This window comes from Phoenix dactylifera, chromosome 17 (genome assembly GCF_009389715.1).
Source record: "Phoenix dactylifera cultivar Barhee BC4 chromosome 17, palm_55x_up_171113_PBpolish2nd_filt_p, whole genome shotgun sequence".
In the NCBI taxonomy this organism is placed as follows: Eukaryota; Viridiplantae; Streptophyta; class Magnoliopsida; order Arecales; family Arecaceae; genus Phoenix; species Phoenix dactylifera.
In genome coordinates, this window is record NC_052408.1 from 13,989,068 (window position 1) to 14,005,691 (window position 16,624).

Below are 16,624 nucleotides of genomic sequence, written 5' to 3' on the forward strand. Positions count from 1 at the left end.
TGGATTCAGAGGCTGCTCTCAAAGCTACCGAATTCAAGCATATTTTCACCCCCTGAACCACTCCTGTTTCCCCTCCACTTCGTCAGTGGCGTACATGATGTGTAAGACACAGCTGGAGGGAAGTCTTCCCCTTCATCTCTCTTTTAGCATTGGTTCCGCTTCATCCTCTCAATGAAGGCCGATGGGTCCTATCTGGATTCTCATCTTTTCTTTCAACAGAAAAAAAAAATATAGAAGATTACTCTGAAGCTCATAGTTTCAGAAAAAAGGCCTTATTTTCATATTACAATATTGCTCATAAGGACATTATTCGGTCCAAATGAAAGATATATCATTTGTAGCATAAGTATAATATTATGATTATCTTGTATAAATAATATAAATGCAGTAATGCTGTAAAAAGAAAAAAATAAATTTAAAATAAATACATCAATATAAATGAATTAATGCTTAAACCTTGAATGTACTTTTGTAAATAGCAATTGTTAAAACAATTTTACAACATTGCAAATATTTACAATGATAATTATCCCTATGGGGTCAAATAGATTGATAAAGAGTAAACTGCAAGATTGAAATGAACAATATAGTCATTATGAGTTGTTAATGCTTCATTTCTCTTCCACACTTTGAATTCTAAAACCTCAACATGATTTGATTTACATACCAAGATGTGCACAACCCTCATTTTTTTATTGATGCTAGTGTGGTTGGCTCACAACTCGAGAAAGACCTTGGGAGACTAATTAGAGAAGATGATAAGAGCCAAGCATAACCATTGATGCATTTTTGCTCTCTCTGTAATCTTTGCTTGATTCACCCAAACCCTGCTTCTAAATATCATTACGTTGAATACCACAACTTAACAAGACCTTTTGTCCATGTTCTTGTGAAATGTGACTTTGACGAGACAAAAGATGCCGACCTTTGCACATTGTCTCAACCGGCATTCTTACAACAATACCACTCTGATTGATTTGGAGCAACCATGACCCACTAAGTACACATACAAGACCAAAAAGAGAGGAGGGAAAGCAGCCCATAAAGAGAACAAGCAAGCTAGCTTACATTAGGAAGAAATCATTTGCAAGTTACTGAAGCGGATGCTTCGAGCTACTTGCATCATTTCAATTTCTTGTGCTCATTGGATCTGACAACCTGAACCGGGGCTGCTGGAATGCGGACCCACCACTCCCTCATTCTCCTTTTCAACTTCTCACTGCTATTTTTCCTCAATGGCATCTCCCTTGTGTACGCCTCAAGAAGCACCAACAAGACAATATGTTTAAAAGGCACGAAGGCGAACAGTACTGCAGTGGTGATCAAAGTGATTGCAACTTTGTTTGTAGTCTGAAAGCAGTAAGTTTCCAATGTCAAAAAGTATGCACCACAAAAGGCGGACTTCAAGGAAAGGAAGCCCCGAAAATTTTAACAAGCATTCGAAGACTCATAGTGAACATGAAGTTATGTGCCATTGTCAGAGTAGAAGAAAAGACAGGATAATCATATGATGTATTGTCCCCCCCCCCCCCCCCCCCCAAAAAAAAAAAAAAAAAAATCTTAATACTATAGATAACGGTAACAGAAGAATTATTGAATCTATACCAAAATAGCTACTTCATGATTTCTGAACCGTTTTTCTTATTGACGTTACCTCATATTGTCTACACAGTACATTATATGACTTTCCTTTACCCCTTTAGGAGAAGGTGGGTGGCACCATTGACACATTAATTAAAAGAGACGGGTAATAAACCAAGATCAGAAGGAAACATGATCCTGATCATAGCCAAAAAAAAAGGTCAGAAAGCAGCCTAAATCTGCCCTTACCACGATAACTATCAAAGGCATATACAAGAATTAACAATAAGGAATCAACACTAAAAAAGAAACTCCTAATCAAGCAAACTGACAAAAAAATGATTTGCTATTACCTGAGAATGATTGACACCATAAGTAATAGACCTATAAAGGAAAAGAAATGCAAAACCAACCAAATATACCCTAACCAGGACATCTCATGATTATTATAATAGTATTCACAAATAATCCCAACAAGGAAACAGGTCAATGAAGAAATCCCTCACGATGCAAAATGTCCTCTGAGTGGAGAATACTTGCTATGATTAAAGATACTGCTTCTGGCAAAGTGCTTTGCCAAGTTCACAATATGTGAACTTACAACCAATGTTTATGCTTTAAGCTTGCAAAAACATTGATGAGCTTCCTACCATTTACTTAGGGGAGAAAACAAGAGAGTTTGCTCCTTTTCAGTTTTAGTGCAGATTTTAGTCGGAAGTTGACTATTACATTTCAACCAGAAAAAATCGAGGATATTTCCTGATACAAATAAGAACAGAGGAAAAATCTGAAAAATGAATACATAAAAATCTGGTACAATAGTAAATGCAATAATTTTTTGATTTCTGATATGTTAATCCATCTGCAAGTCACTCTAGGAAGGGTCAAATATATGCCACTTTAACTTTGGCCCAGTATACAGGGCTCCCACCACTATAGGGTCTAAAGAGGGTGACATGTATGCAGCCTTATCCTCTCGTACAAATAGGTTGTTTTCATGTTTTGAACCTGTGACACCTAACTAGACCAACCTCACTATTGCGCCAAGGTTCACCCTCTAGTAAGTATCCATTTTATGCACTTGAGAAATTTTGCATAGTATAAAACATGAATACCTTTGAAATCTCACATCAGACTTAGGGACTTTCTTATAATCCACCAATTGTTTGTGTCCATATGAGTTGTGGGAACAATTTAATATTTTTAACTGACAATATTGCAATGGATATGGGTAGCAGTTTCTTTGCAATTATGTCAGTTGAATGACTGAATAATGTTTTGACATGTCCGTGGATTGTCGGATGTAAAAGACTTCGAGAGCCAGTTTGGGAGAGTACATGTTCTGTCCATGGGAAATCTCCCACGTGGGACAAGGTAGAGGCAGAGAGAGAAAATAGATCTCTGGTCAGGTATGCCACGATCCAAGAATCCTAAGGCCATAGGGACTTCAGAAAACACCTTCAAAAGGGAATCCAGTACCTTCCAGAAATTTTGCAATCCCGTAACCCCCTCTCCTTACCTTCAGCTCGTATGGGAGATATCCCACAGACATGACATTCAGGAATCTGAAACAGGCCTGAAAATTTGAAGAAATTCAATGGGTTTAAGGAGTTTCTTTTACATATGTATAAGATTTGATGATTGATCACTCATGTTTGTCATCTTCTCCTTGTAATTAGGAACATGCCTACTGGATTTCATGCAATTGGGCCTAGGGATGCAAGTGGTTTGGTAGGATTCAGTGTACGTCTAGCTTCCCACAAATCCGATCTGATCTAGCTACAGATCTATTTTTCTAGATATTTGGTATAGGCATATCTTTAGATGGTCATTCATCCTGTTTTTTCAACCATTGGATTCTAGTTTCAATTGTCCAGAAGGTTAATTGCCCAGGCAAGAGAGCATGGGCCTGTTTCCTAACTTTAATGACATCAAGAAGTGAATACTTATTCCCTGACAATAATGATTGTATCATCAACTCTCATAACCATCATCCTGCAGCCTCATCGTGGCCATATCAAAATAATAACTAAGTATCATCTGAATTCAAATTTTCCTACATATCACCAATCCAACTACCATCCTACGCATGCAACTTTTCATCCTAGTGACAAATTTAGAAAGTTGGCATACATTTTTTGAGAGAAGAAAGGTAATACACTTCAACATTCCAAGTATCACATATACACTCGCTCTGCTTGTTCAATGACACCTGACTTAAATGACAAGGGTACTTGACATTTGAGAAAAAAACAAGAAAATATTAACTATAAGGTTTATCTTCTTTTGATGCAATAGACTGTTTACTGGCCCCATTTAATATAGTAAAAATGAAAAGAGAAAACCTTCAGAATTATATTTTCTTCTTCCTAAGTGATGCTCTCAAAAAATTAACATAACGAAATTATAAGCAAGATACTTCTGTTTTGGCGTTTCCATATATTCATATTTGTGGATGCATGCTTTCAGGTAGTGCCATCTCATAATTCTACTCATCTTGCCATCCTTAACATCATGCATGGAACAAAACTCAAAATCATGAGCATTACACATAAAGAACCAAGTTACCGTGTAGTTGAATGATGTGGCACTGTACAAAAATGTCTGAAGCTTATCTACTCATCAGCTATGATTCAACACATGGTTTATGGTTATGGATGGGTATGTCATGGTATTAAACAAAGTATGTTCATGGATGAGCTCCACAATAGAGCTCATCAATGTTTAAAATAAAACTCGTAGTTCGTACGCAAAGTTTCTCCATCTATTGCATACCATTGTGCAAAGAGATCATATATAGGATAATAGGAAAACTAAACATGAAAATTTGGGACATTATCATGACAACAGATGCACAACTCAATAATATATTGCTGGTCAAAGATACAATTAATCCTTCTTTCACAAACTTAATAAATACAAAAGCTGACATTCTTGAAAAAAAATGCAAAAATTCAGAATATTGCATATCATATCTGTATATAAATGTACATATTCTACAAAATTTCACTAGATCTCCGTATCAGGAAATTCAATCTTTCCATGAATCAATCCTAGTTCATTCTGCAAGATGCAATTAAGAGGTTGGTTGGAGATTAAGGTGTCAAACCTGTGGAAAAGCTGCAAACAGGATACCTCTTATTTTAAGAAGAGTAATAACTGCTGCTTGAACATTTGTTTCAAGCTGAGAAACAACTTCTTGTAATGTCACAAGCTGCTCAACAGGATTCCTATTAGGAGGAGGTTCGATTTGAAAGGCTTCCAGTGGTTTCCCTCTGTTTCGATGCTTGTGACAGAGCATGAAAGTAGCAAGAGATAAGAAAATGCAAGGCAAGATGTACCTGACCCAACCCCTACAAGTCATGGCATTACCTTGTCAATATAGAACAAAAGAAAAACCAAACAAAATTAAATTTACTTATTAGAGCAGATGAACCAAATATATGCAGTAATGCACAACATCACTAAAACTATAATAACCAAATGAGGACAATGAATGTACTTATTTTGAAGCTTAGAAAGGAGTTACTGAGATGCATGATCTGTAACTGACAGAGCAGGAGCCCTCCATAAAAGTGCAAATATAAATGGGAACGTCAATTTGTTACCAGAAGAACTGCTGTCTAAACAACATACCTATAATCATTAGATGGCCCATTACGTGGACTTGGTGTTCATTTTTTTTTTCATATTCAATAATAAGGCATGTAATTTAGTATGGTGGGTGTATTTATCCTATCCCGCCAATTGGTTTAACTAAAGCCAAGCTTGGACTTAAATATTGGAGGGAAAAGGCATGTGCTATGTCCTACTGAGTGGTTCCAATTTCCACTCATTCTCTTATCATTATGTTTTAATTTTTCTCTTATATTCAAAATTAAAAAAAATCCATCAGTCTAGGTAGGATATGTAAGGGATAGTAAAACAGAGATCATGAAGCAGAGCATCATGAGCATGAGTGCATGCACATACAAAATCATGAAAGCGCATGCACACACATCTAGACACTCAGAGAGAGATCAATCCATGAAGTTAGCCCTATTACAATGAAAAGTATAAGGTACTGCTAGGAAAGAAGTCATTGCTTGTCAATGCAAATAATCTAGAACTCGTACCCTCCACTAAACAATTTCAACTCCTTGAAAATTATTTTTTCTGCTTATAAAAGATACTAAATAACAATCCCCTGAACTGTAATTTCAGAAAATCAACAAAGTTCTTAGCTTTTAAAATCTAAACAGTTTGAAAATATAGGCACTAAAAAAAGAAAAAACTGACTTGTTACCTTACAAGCTGCATTCAAATTTTAATCCTGCATTCTTTCTAGGAGTATACTTTGGAAGTGTTTGGTTGGTGAATAAAGCAGGCATAAGGTCTGGATAAGCCTTACGCCTGCCAGGCAAGTATTTTAAAAGCAGGCATAAGCAAGGAATAGTTAAGCCAATCAAACTTGCTTATGCCATGCACAACTATTCCAAGGAAAAACTATCATAAGCTATTCCTGGCATAAAACCATTATCAATGCTTGCTTCCTATTTTTATGGACAAGAACACCCCCAACCAAAAGTTATTCCAGAAACTGTAGCCAAGCAAACATAGTAATAACTTGTGGCATAACTATTTCAATTTGCATATTTCTTCCTTTTCCGCTAATTTATTCCCGAATGAAACACAACATGTAGCCTCGTGGTAATGGTTAAAAGAAAAAAAGGAAGAATTTGATTTGTCTAAAAGAAATTGTGTGAATTCAGTCTTTCTGGATGCAGTCTACCCTGGAGGAAAGAAAAGGATATTGATCTTACACCTTATTCAATAAGGCCCAAATGAAAGGCATGCCATAAGTAAAATTTTGCATGTGCACGGATGTTTATACATCACTCAGTGCAAGAGAGCTCAATATAGAAAGTATTATTCAGATCAAATAACTAAAGCTAATAAATACACAAACTGAGACAAAATTTTCTATAATTTGCTTAAAAATGGCCTGCAAAAATTCTTTCTACAACTACTTTATTAGTGCAAGGCAATCTTCCAGATACATCAAAACACAACAAAACTAAAGGATGCAACGACTTGGATTTATATATCTGAAAAAAAAGAAAAAAAAGATTTACTTCTCCAGGATCAAAAACAAAGAGAAAAACAAAAACAAATGAACACCTGTAGACAACACAAAGGATCAAAAACAAAAACACCGTTGATTTAAGAGGATCTTCCCATTCTGCTAAAAACAGGAGTCGTTTCCCCAATTCAACCAAAGGCAAAGTTAATTCCTGCAACGAAGAAGACCATGCATTAATACAAAGTTACAAACTTGAAAAAAACCTTTATACATATTTCAGAATCATCTCAGCATGTTCAACAATGTAAACTATCAACTGCAAAAGCATACCAAATGCATTTTCTTTCTATACGCAGTGTTTTCGTGATCTTATGCAATCAATTCATATTATTTGATCGCTTATAGAAAGTTGTCTCTTTTTACTAATACACATGAAAAAGCACGGAGAATCCTATGGGGGATCTGAAAGTTGACAACTTGATGTTGCCTACCATGAATCAAAATCTACCATTTTACCACAGAAAAAATAAAAGAAACAAGCTAGAAAAGAGGAAAAGTCACTAAGACATGTGGAAAGGTTTGGATCATAAGCATGATAACTTCATTTGGTGTTAAAACCAGCGTCAAAAAATACACATGCCTTAGCAACTGTCCTAACTTTCTAGTAACTTTATCCCTATTAACGCAATTAAGCAATTACATGAAACTATATTGATAAATTCTGTTCACTAATGACAAACTAAAAACAGAGTTTCTCCTCTTTGATGGCCAAAATGGCCTCATTGTGCTGTTTGCAATCTTTAATATATTATATGGAAGACCGAAGGTTGCAGAAACAGACTTAATGATGTAGCACCACGATGGCTAAAGCAGAAATGTGCCTCTGGAATATTTGTGAAAGATACAAGATAGTATTTGTATCACCTTATTGTGAGCTTAAACATGTCATTCATCATTATAAGCTTCAATTTAATTAATTTTTCTCACCACCACTAAATTATTGGTTTAACCCAAAGCAGATGGCTCGACTTGTCCCATTTACTAGACGTATATCTCCAGTTTCTTGTTCCTCAAATTATCTAATCTTGCACAATGCTTATGGCTTTCTTTTGAGCTGAACATGTTATACAAATCGTAAGCTGCTATTTATCTTTTTTTGTCAAAATGAAGTTGAGAACAATTTCTGCATACATCTCATTGGGTATGTAGCATCCTGTTTTCTTGCGAAACAATAAACACTTCTCTTCTGTAGAGCTACTTTGGATGATTACAATGTTAATTTACAATCTAAGCAATATGGAAAGCATTTTAACTTTGTCAAACAATCATAGTAATGTTTCTCATAACTTGATCTTTCAACATGTTCTTGCAATCTGTATAAATGGTTACGAAAATGAAACAATAATAGACACGAAAATGTACCTGTTCCCTTTTCACATTTGTGGAATTGTTTTTTTAACAACAAAGTGAGACTAAGGATATTACCTACGCCCAGATTTCTTTCTACAAGTTCTTTTCTAATCTATAAGGTTCCAAATGGTTTAATCATATATGCTCCATTTTCCAAGTATAAAACAGGAACTGGAAACGACAGAAATGTACCTTCACTACAGCTACGTTTGTATCAATATCTTCAACTTTAACTTGATCCAATGTTGCACGTGCTGCCTCAACTCTGCCAGAGTAACAAACTGATTCTTTTACAGCCATTTGCAGGGGACTTGTCTCACCAACATGCACATCACCAACTGAAAAATATATTTTTTCAAGATTATCTTCTTTACGCAGTAGCAGTATGCCCATTCTAGTAAGTGTACATAAAGAAGCTGGAAAAGAACCAGTCTGTGGCTTTTCATCAGATGAAGTCTCAACAACATCATGACCAGCATCATGGTGCAGAAATCTGCTATCCAAAAGCTCCAAGTGTTTATATAAAGCTTTCAAGATCTTGTCTCCTTTTGGAAGTTTTTCAGCCAAGTTAAAAGCAAGTATTGTCTTAAAGTGTGAGGGTATGATATGGAAGGCCTCTTTCACAGTGCGATAGTGGAAGATGCCTAAAGTGGCCTTCGAAAGAGCTTCTGCATGCTGAAACTTTTTGAGATTGAACTTCCTAATGAATTTGTGGACATGCAAGACTTCCCGTATGATTGCAAACCAGTAATCTCTGCGTGCATGACCTTTAATTTGAGGGAACTCTAAAAAAATGGGCTCTGCTCTGTAAAAGAGCAAAGTTAGGTAGGGCTTGAAGTGTCAAACTCTTTGAAATATCAGACATGAATAGATATGCACAATACTTTCTCAGCCACACACTTACAGTGAGTTTGACTTATACATCACAGCATTATCAAAGAGACGAGCACCCCACGGTCCAGTCAATTCACGCTTGATCATCTGCTTCAAATCCTTGGCCAGGTCATATTTAACAGCTTTGGCATATGACCCAACCCCTGAAGACTCAAAGTAAAGAGCATGGGTGGTAAGCGTCAACCGTCCTGCCATAAAGAATATCCTGCTGAGGCTTTTAGAATCGAATATAAATCACTAGTACACAGCCAAATTACCATAAGAGAGATGCTTAACCAGGCCATGTGGACATTCCAATGTGTTGCAGAACAGGTTTAGTGGGCATGACACCATCAACATCTAAGATAAGTTCCCCATCAGCAAGGTGAAGGCTAGAAGCATGTGGGGGTCCTGACATACATTTTGCAGATTTCAACACCCTATAATAACAGAATGAAGAATAACTGTCATATGCCTGACCATGAAAATTAGCCTAATATATCATACAAATGATGCATGTGCTTGTACAGCCTTTGCCAGTGGTTGACAGAAAAGTTCTAAAAATCATAACCCAGCAATGTACTCCTTGATTTTCAATTGCTGTTCGTAGTTTATGGAGAGAACAAGATAATATCATCAAATCAAAATGCCAATGGCAAAGTTTTAAATCTTGTGGGACAGGGTTGTCCCGATTTTCCCATGGAATGGGACGCATTGCCATCCCGCCCCATCACAACACTTGGGATAGGGGTGTCCCAAGACGTGTCGATTGGGATGCTGGGACGATGGCAGGATAGTCCTATCCCAACACTTGGGATGATACCCCGTCTCGGTGTCCTATGGGACGTCCCGCCGGGACTTGAATCCTTGGCCAATGGTCAAGAAACAAAATATCATCCATATGGGTTTCTACATAATGGAAATTCAGTTGATATTGGAAATTTAGGATTATTCAGTGCAAGGATATTAAACAGCATAAATAAGAAACTATTGAAAATGTCATTCGTGTGGAAGATCAAGTACTTGACACAACCTTGAAGAGTGGCTGTTGACTGCATCTTAAGGGAAATAGACAGAAGGGTCACAATGCAACAAAATGTAATGCATGGGTCTAATTTTAAAGAAGTTTTTTTTTTTTTGGAGGGGCCGGGGGGGGGGGGGGGGGGGGGGGGTGGTGTAAGAGGCCAATGTTGAGGGGGTCATTACGTAATTTTCCCTTTTGTATGATTTTCTGCAACGAACTATGTTAATTAAAAAGGTGGACAAAATAACTCATGATTCATGATATAAAAAAGTAACTCCCACTATAGAAACACATTTCCAAATTGTATTTCTTCCAACAAGCTGATATTCACTGGCTACCAATTTATCTCCAAGATTGTCTTAAATTACGTCTGCCCATTAGGTCCATGAGGTGTCAACATATGATTTATTTTCTGAGGGGAACAAATATTAGTAAAAGCAGCAGAAATATATCCAAGCAACGGCAATGCCTCCAGATGCAGCATCCTATATTGTTATTGGTGTTGCACCATCATTGTGTTATGTAGATTCTTTATTTAAGAGAGAGGTTTACATTGGATGCAGTGAGCATGAAATGAACATGTCGATCAGATATCTAATGGTTAATTATGAAATGACATAAAAGGTGAGGCTGCTAAATTATATATCAAAAGTCTCTTAAACCTAACAGGCTAATAATAATTGAACCAAAAATTTTCGATTGATCTGATCAAGATCCCTCTCTCAATGAACCTGTTGCATAAAAGGAAACAACCATATTTAATAAAGATGTGCACGAATCAAGAAATCAGATAGCGTACTTGTCTAGGTTTTTGAGATACTTGTCATATATAAGAAAATGAAGTCGGCCACTTGACATTGTAAGTGCATCAAAAAGGTTGTGAACAGTGATTGGATCAGCTAAAGCAGGGCAGGAAGGAGCTATACGGGCAAAAGCTTCCAGTCCAACAGTCTTCTTGCCATCAACCTGATGAGAGAAAGATTACTTCATCTACATGCTATAATTTAAGCAGGATAAACAAAATATGTGCTAAAAAGTCGGTACAAATATCAAGAGAAGAATAAAAAAAAAGGGGAATGGTAAAGGAACAAACAACCTGACTGGCCATTCTTGTAACGCTTTCATAAAATAATGATACCCTATCATCATCTTCTACTTTTGGATGGTTACAGAAAGCAGTTTCCTGTTACAGTCAACGGTTGCCTCATTAAAGTTCAACAATATAAAAGGTCCCATCACCATAAATATCTGTTATAGAACACAAAAATAAAGCCATGGGCGAGAACCATGCAAGAAGAGAAAACGAAGAAGAAGAAGAAGAAAAGAGGAAGGAAAGGAAATGATGATCAAACAATAGCTAGTATAAAAGCATAGAGTGAGACTAGTAAACAATGACCAAAGGATTATTACACAAAATCAACAGATAGTCTTTTTTTAGCAAAATGATATCTGATAATTCCAAGCTTCTTACGCATGTCCAGTTGTAACAGTGCATAGATGTCTTACTTTGGGTAAGGATTCACTCTCTTTATCAGGGGCTTCCCATGCAAGCATCATATCATAAGTTAAACGGCGAAACTCCTTATCAGCCAGATGATCTGGACGCTTAGTGTCCGCATGGAGAGCTTTGAAAGAACAGTATTCTACAAGATTTCTAGCATATGTTGAAGGTTGCTTAACATGGTCAGGAAAATCAGCCTCAAAATGCTGCTGCAACTGTTCCATCGAAAGGAGAAGAATCCTGAAATTATACAAACCAATCAATTACGCTTTATTTTCACATGTGAGATGAAATTGAGTAAACTAACATGGTGAGAACAAAATGGTGATCCAGAAAACAAATCATAGAACAAAGACAAGCAAACAGAATTTATAAGCATAATCGACCTTGACCAAGGCAGATTTTTTAGTACATCAGAAATGCTGCAACAGCCACTGTCTGGATCTTATAAATTGATGTTTCCATATGCCAAGTGAGGGACCCCATTTCGTTACCAATATTTACCACATAACAGAAGTAATGGCCCTTGCCCAGATTTCCTTGGACATGGAATGTGTGAGAATAACATAGCTTATGTTATAAAGGCTGTTATCTGTAATTATAAAGGAATACTGGACAATATTGACAAGTAATAGCATTATTTGCTTAAATCATATTCACTTACTAAAAGCATTATCTTAACCTGTTGGTGCAGAGATTTGAATTTCAGAAGATCATTTGATTTAGATAGGAAACGAATAAGTTAAATAATGGCTGTTATTTCCATTATATAACAGCCATTATAGGGAATCTAAATTCCTCTAACTAATATATAATGGAAATGGAAGCCTCCACAACCATTATAACGACCACCACTTTCTTCTTCTTCTTCATCTCCTTCTTCTTCTTCTTCTTCACCGTCAAAAGAACCAAACAACAATCACCGTCATATTCAACCTTGACTATCAGCATATGTCTCTTTTCAAATGTAATTCCATCACTTTTCATAGGATTCTCCATGATTGCAAAGAGTAAAAAACTATAACCTTTTTGCACCTCATGCAACTAGATCCATTTTACCTAAAATGATCTTGACCAGCAGTCCATATAGGGTTAACCTCAAATTCACAACCAATTGTGAAGACATTCTTGAATATTCATGAACCTTCCATAGAGCCTTTCAGATTATAAGTGGTCTTATGTAGCCAAGCCATTTTGATAGGAAAGTCTTAGCTGATTGGTTTATCAATTGATTGATGCCACACACAAAGAGAAATTCTGAATGTCTTCTTTCTGATTAAAAGAGAAACTTTGATTATAATAACAGGTTCCGCCTGATAACAGCAAGCCAGTTGCTTCATAGGAATTCTAGTTCAATACATTTCAAAAGAACGAGGAAATTAAATTACAACCTCCATTCTCACTTTAAGGTGAAGCACTCGACATGTCAGTGCTATTGCTATGGTAATTATGGAACTGTTAACAACCAGCAGCCATTTACAGAGTAGATCAAAAATTAATAGGAGACACATGTTGCACCAGGTATGAATTACATTTTCAAAACAATTGTGTGCTAAAATACTTCAATAAGCCCAATTTAATCACAACAAACTTGGATTCCAGATGCTTTCCAATTGAAACGGCATCAAGATCCTAAAATGATCGAACCAAATTGCACCAAACGCTCAGATATCCCATGAAATACTTCAGAAAAAACCATGTCAGAAAAAGCAAGGTCCTCCTAACATATATCAAGCTATCACAAGTCCAACCGAAAGGATCTTGGATTTCAGGTGTTTTCCAATCAAAAACATCTAAAAAATAAGATTTTAATAAAATTCGTTCTGAGGAGGCTCAGAGATCTCCACGACAGAATTCTTGACAAAAAAATCCAGAAGAGAAAAGCATACTCGTCGTAAAATAATCTGCATTACCCTAAATCCCAATTACAAGGGACTCGGATTTTGCGTGTTTTCCCGTCAAAACATATCAAGATCAGATTTTGATGAATCCTTCGTAAAAGCAAACATTTCGAAAGAAAAGGGAAGGAAAGAAAGAAACAGGGAAAAGATGGGGAAAGGAACCTGGAGCAGCGATAGACGACGGAGTTGGCAACGGAAGAGAGGAGAGGGATGGGATTGGGGACGCTCTCGTCCTCCATCTCCGCGTCCTTCCCCCAACCAAGGAACAGGTCCTCAAGAAACCCCATATTGCCTCCTTTTCATCTCCATGGTTCGATCCAGCGATCAAGAACGATACTTCTCTCCCTCTTCCCTTCTTCTTTCCTTCTCTTATTTCCCTTCTTCTTTCCTCTCTCTTCTCTTCTTCCGGATTCCCAGCCACCATTTTCTTCGAGCGAGCGAGCGAGCCATCGGAGAATTTCGCGCGCGCCACCGACCTGTCGAGAGCGGCAATTTCGCGGATCGTGTGGGGCGTTCAAAAGCGCAAGAAAAGGAGAGAAACGGCACCCTAAACCGTCACTCGTGTCGCGTGAAGCATCATACGCCGTGTTTTAGATGGACTCGGTTGTACCTTTCGCGCAAAAAAAAGGACTCACTTTCCTTCTGCGCGAATCCGCGGTTGGATTGCACAACATGAGCTTTGAGATCTGTGCATATTCGAAAGAAAAAAGTACGGACTTCGGATTAGATTTGTGCAAAATATGATGCAAAGGTCTAAGCTACTAAATTTTTTTCTTTTTTGTATCATTTTATTACTTTTGACTTGACTATGTTTGGCAACCGTTGTGTTGTTTGGTTTTGGATCGAACCACTGAATGCCGCTGTTACTAAAATAACAACATGAATCCTTCTTTCGCATGAAAGATACAATACAAACCGTTTGAGATGGGGATTGCAGGAGATGTTCACATTTTTTAGCATATTTTAGGTTCCTAGCCTTGTGGGTTGTGAGTTGGATTAGATTAGTCTTATTCTCGCAAAGAATTTGGCATCCAACATAAGTGACCAGAACAAACCAGCAATGGAGAAACAGATACAAATACGATGTAGAATAGCATTTGGATCACCGAAACAATTACAACTAGCTTACAAGTTACTTTGAATCTTTAATCCACTCATAGAGATAAGAGGTAGTAAACATATCATTAAACATGCTCTTGGCCGCATAGCAGTGGGTGTACACGACTCATCTTCCTTTCAGGGCTTCAACTGATCAGCACCTAGATCTTATGGAGCAACGGATGGCGCCTGCATACTTCGTCAACATCCCAACGTCCCTGACATTGGCAACCGGAAAGCTCTGCTGCTTTTGATACGGTGGCAAACCTTTAACAACCCCAACTGCCTTGAAGAAAGCTCCATTGACAAAGGCATCGTTCACTGACTTCCAGTTCCATGAATTCACCCCTTCGCCAGGAAGTCTCATTGTTGCCTGAAATATTGCCATATTCATCCCCATCATTAATTACAGCTAGCTTTAGAGGCTCCTAAGAAGTACCATCCAACTTGGAGAGATTAATTTTAAGGTTACAGTGCTCACCTTCCTCTTGCCTGAAGCTATGAATAGATTCCCTTCGCTAAGGACGCTAGGATTCATGCTTCCACCAATGGCGTACTCTCCCCATCCGTCGTACACATTGTTTGCTATATGAGCATATCCATGCCTTACCCTACACAAGTTAGCATTAATTAATTTTAGCATGCAAATAAAGAAAGAAATGGATCAAGCAGTATCATGATCAATATATAGTATAATGGAGGACTACAGCGATCGATCACCTTGGCATGCGCTGGTTGCAGTTTGGACCAAACCGATTGTACACAACTGTCACCTTCATGTTCCTGTCCTCGGCGAAGCTGTCGTCGTGGCCCAGAAGCATCACCTTGTCATGGTCCCGGAACCAATTGTTGGAGATGGTGATCTCCGTCGAGCCCCTCGTCGCGTCCAAGAGCCCATCCTGGCACCGGTAGAGTGAGTTGTGATCGATCCAGACCTTCTGGGCTGCTACCAGTCGGATTGCATCACCGTCCACTCCCAAGTCCACCAGGTTACCCTCCGGGTCCCTTACTGAACCAGCTGGCTGGGCATGTATATGGTGGAATTGAAGCCCGTGGATGATGACATTGCTTGCCTGATCCCGTATTAACGTTAGACTTTATCCATGCATGGATTCATTACGTCTATTCTTTTTTCTTAAAACAATACCTTGTTGATTAAGAATCCAGCTCCTTGTGCTATTTGGACGTCGACGCCACGACCATCGATGGTGGTGAAGCTCTTCACGATGAGCGGCTGCAGGAGCTTGATGGTCATGTCCCTTTGGAAGGTGACCCATACTTTACCTTTGAGTACGGTGGCCCCAAACCGTAATGTGCCAGGACGAGGGTTTACAGGGTCGTCGCTAGGGTCGGTGACGGTGTAGAATATCAACCCACGGCCACTGTTCTGCACCATCTTTCCGGCGAACCCCGCCGAGCACTTGGCAAGCCGTTGCCTGTTGGCTGACCAGTTTGGATGACGACGCCAGCATCGATCTATGACGTTCATGTTCCTTGTGGCTTCGGTGCTAGCGAGGAAGGTCAGGAAGAGGAGGCATAAAGCTAAAGGAGCAGAGGCCATGGTTGAAGTGTCAACCATATGGAGAGATGAGGGATGGGAAGTGGGGTAGAAGGTCTTGGAGATTTATAAGGTGGGTTGAGCTTGGATTTAGATGCAATGCTTTGTTTCCGGAAGGGACAGTAGTGTTTGTTGTATGAGATGTTGGGGCTTGGAAGGCTGTGGTGAGCTTTTGCTTGGAATAGAAAGAGTTTGGTTGGGGAAGTTCAGTGGCCATGAAATGTGGGGTTTCAGGAAGATTGTGAGTCCTGACTTCCAAGTGTACGCTGCACCAGCAAACTTTTCCATCCTATATTTTGACAGTTGATATCAAGGCCAAACAGTCCAAAATAAGGGGGCCAGAATTGTTACGTACGTCCTCCATCCGATCAAGGGCCTTCATCATGAAACAATTTGTTCCATAGGTATGATGGAATGAAGCCATGCCATCCTTCTTATCCCATTGGGTTTTTGAGATTACCGAAAAAATCTCTATGTTGATGGGTGATATGAGAAAAAGAAGGGTGTAGCTATAATTACGTTAGCTATATTATATATTAATATAATCATTAAATGATAAATATTCTTACGTATGGAAGTAACTCCCATCAGCATTTGAGACGACATCACAAAATAT

The 16,624-nt window shown here is 38.1% G+C and overlaps 2 protein-coding genes across 2 annotated transcripts; both read right to left on the reverse strand.

Annotated features, from left to right (window-relative positions):
- Positions 1 to 578: 578 nt before the first annotated feature.
- Positions 579 to 13,890, reverse strand: LOC103716466. Its single transcript, XM_008804478.4, has 10 exons — positions 13,515 to 13,890; positions 11,457 to 11,691; positions 11,047 to 11,133; positions 10,750 to 10,916; positions 9,224 to 9,366; positions 8,958 to 9,135; positions 8,246 to 8,858; positions 6,742 to 6,854; positions 4,691 to 4,934; positions 579 to 1,350 (listed from the first exon to the last, which is right to left on the reverse strand). The coding sequence occupies exons 1-10, from the start codon at positions 13,637 to 13,639 to the stop codon at positions 1,123 to 1,125; spliced, it is 2,133 nt and encodes a 710-aa protein (XP_008802700.1). The 5' UTR covers positions 13,640 to 13,890; the 3' UTR covers positions 579 to 1,122.
- A 714-nt stretch (positions 13,891 to 14,604) lies between these two features.
- On the reverse strand, positions 14,605 to 15,939 carry LOC103718556 (pectate lyase 1-like). Its single transcript, XM_008807435.1, has 4 exons — positions 15,598 to 15,939; positions 15,171 to 15,523; positions 14,932 to 15,061; positions 14,605 to 14,823 (listed from the first exon to the last, which is right to left on the reverse strand). Exons 1-4 carry the CDS (start codon positions 15,937 to 15,939, stop codon positions 14,605 to 14,607), a joined length of 1,044 nt encoding a protein of 347 aa, XP_008805657.1.
- Positions 15,940 to 16,624: the final 685 nt, after the last annotated feature.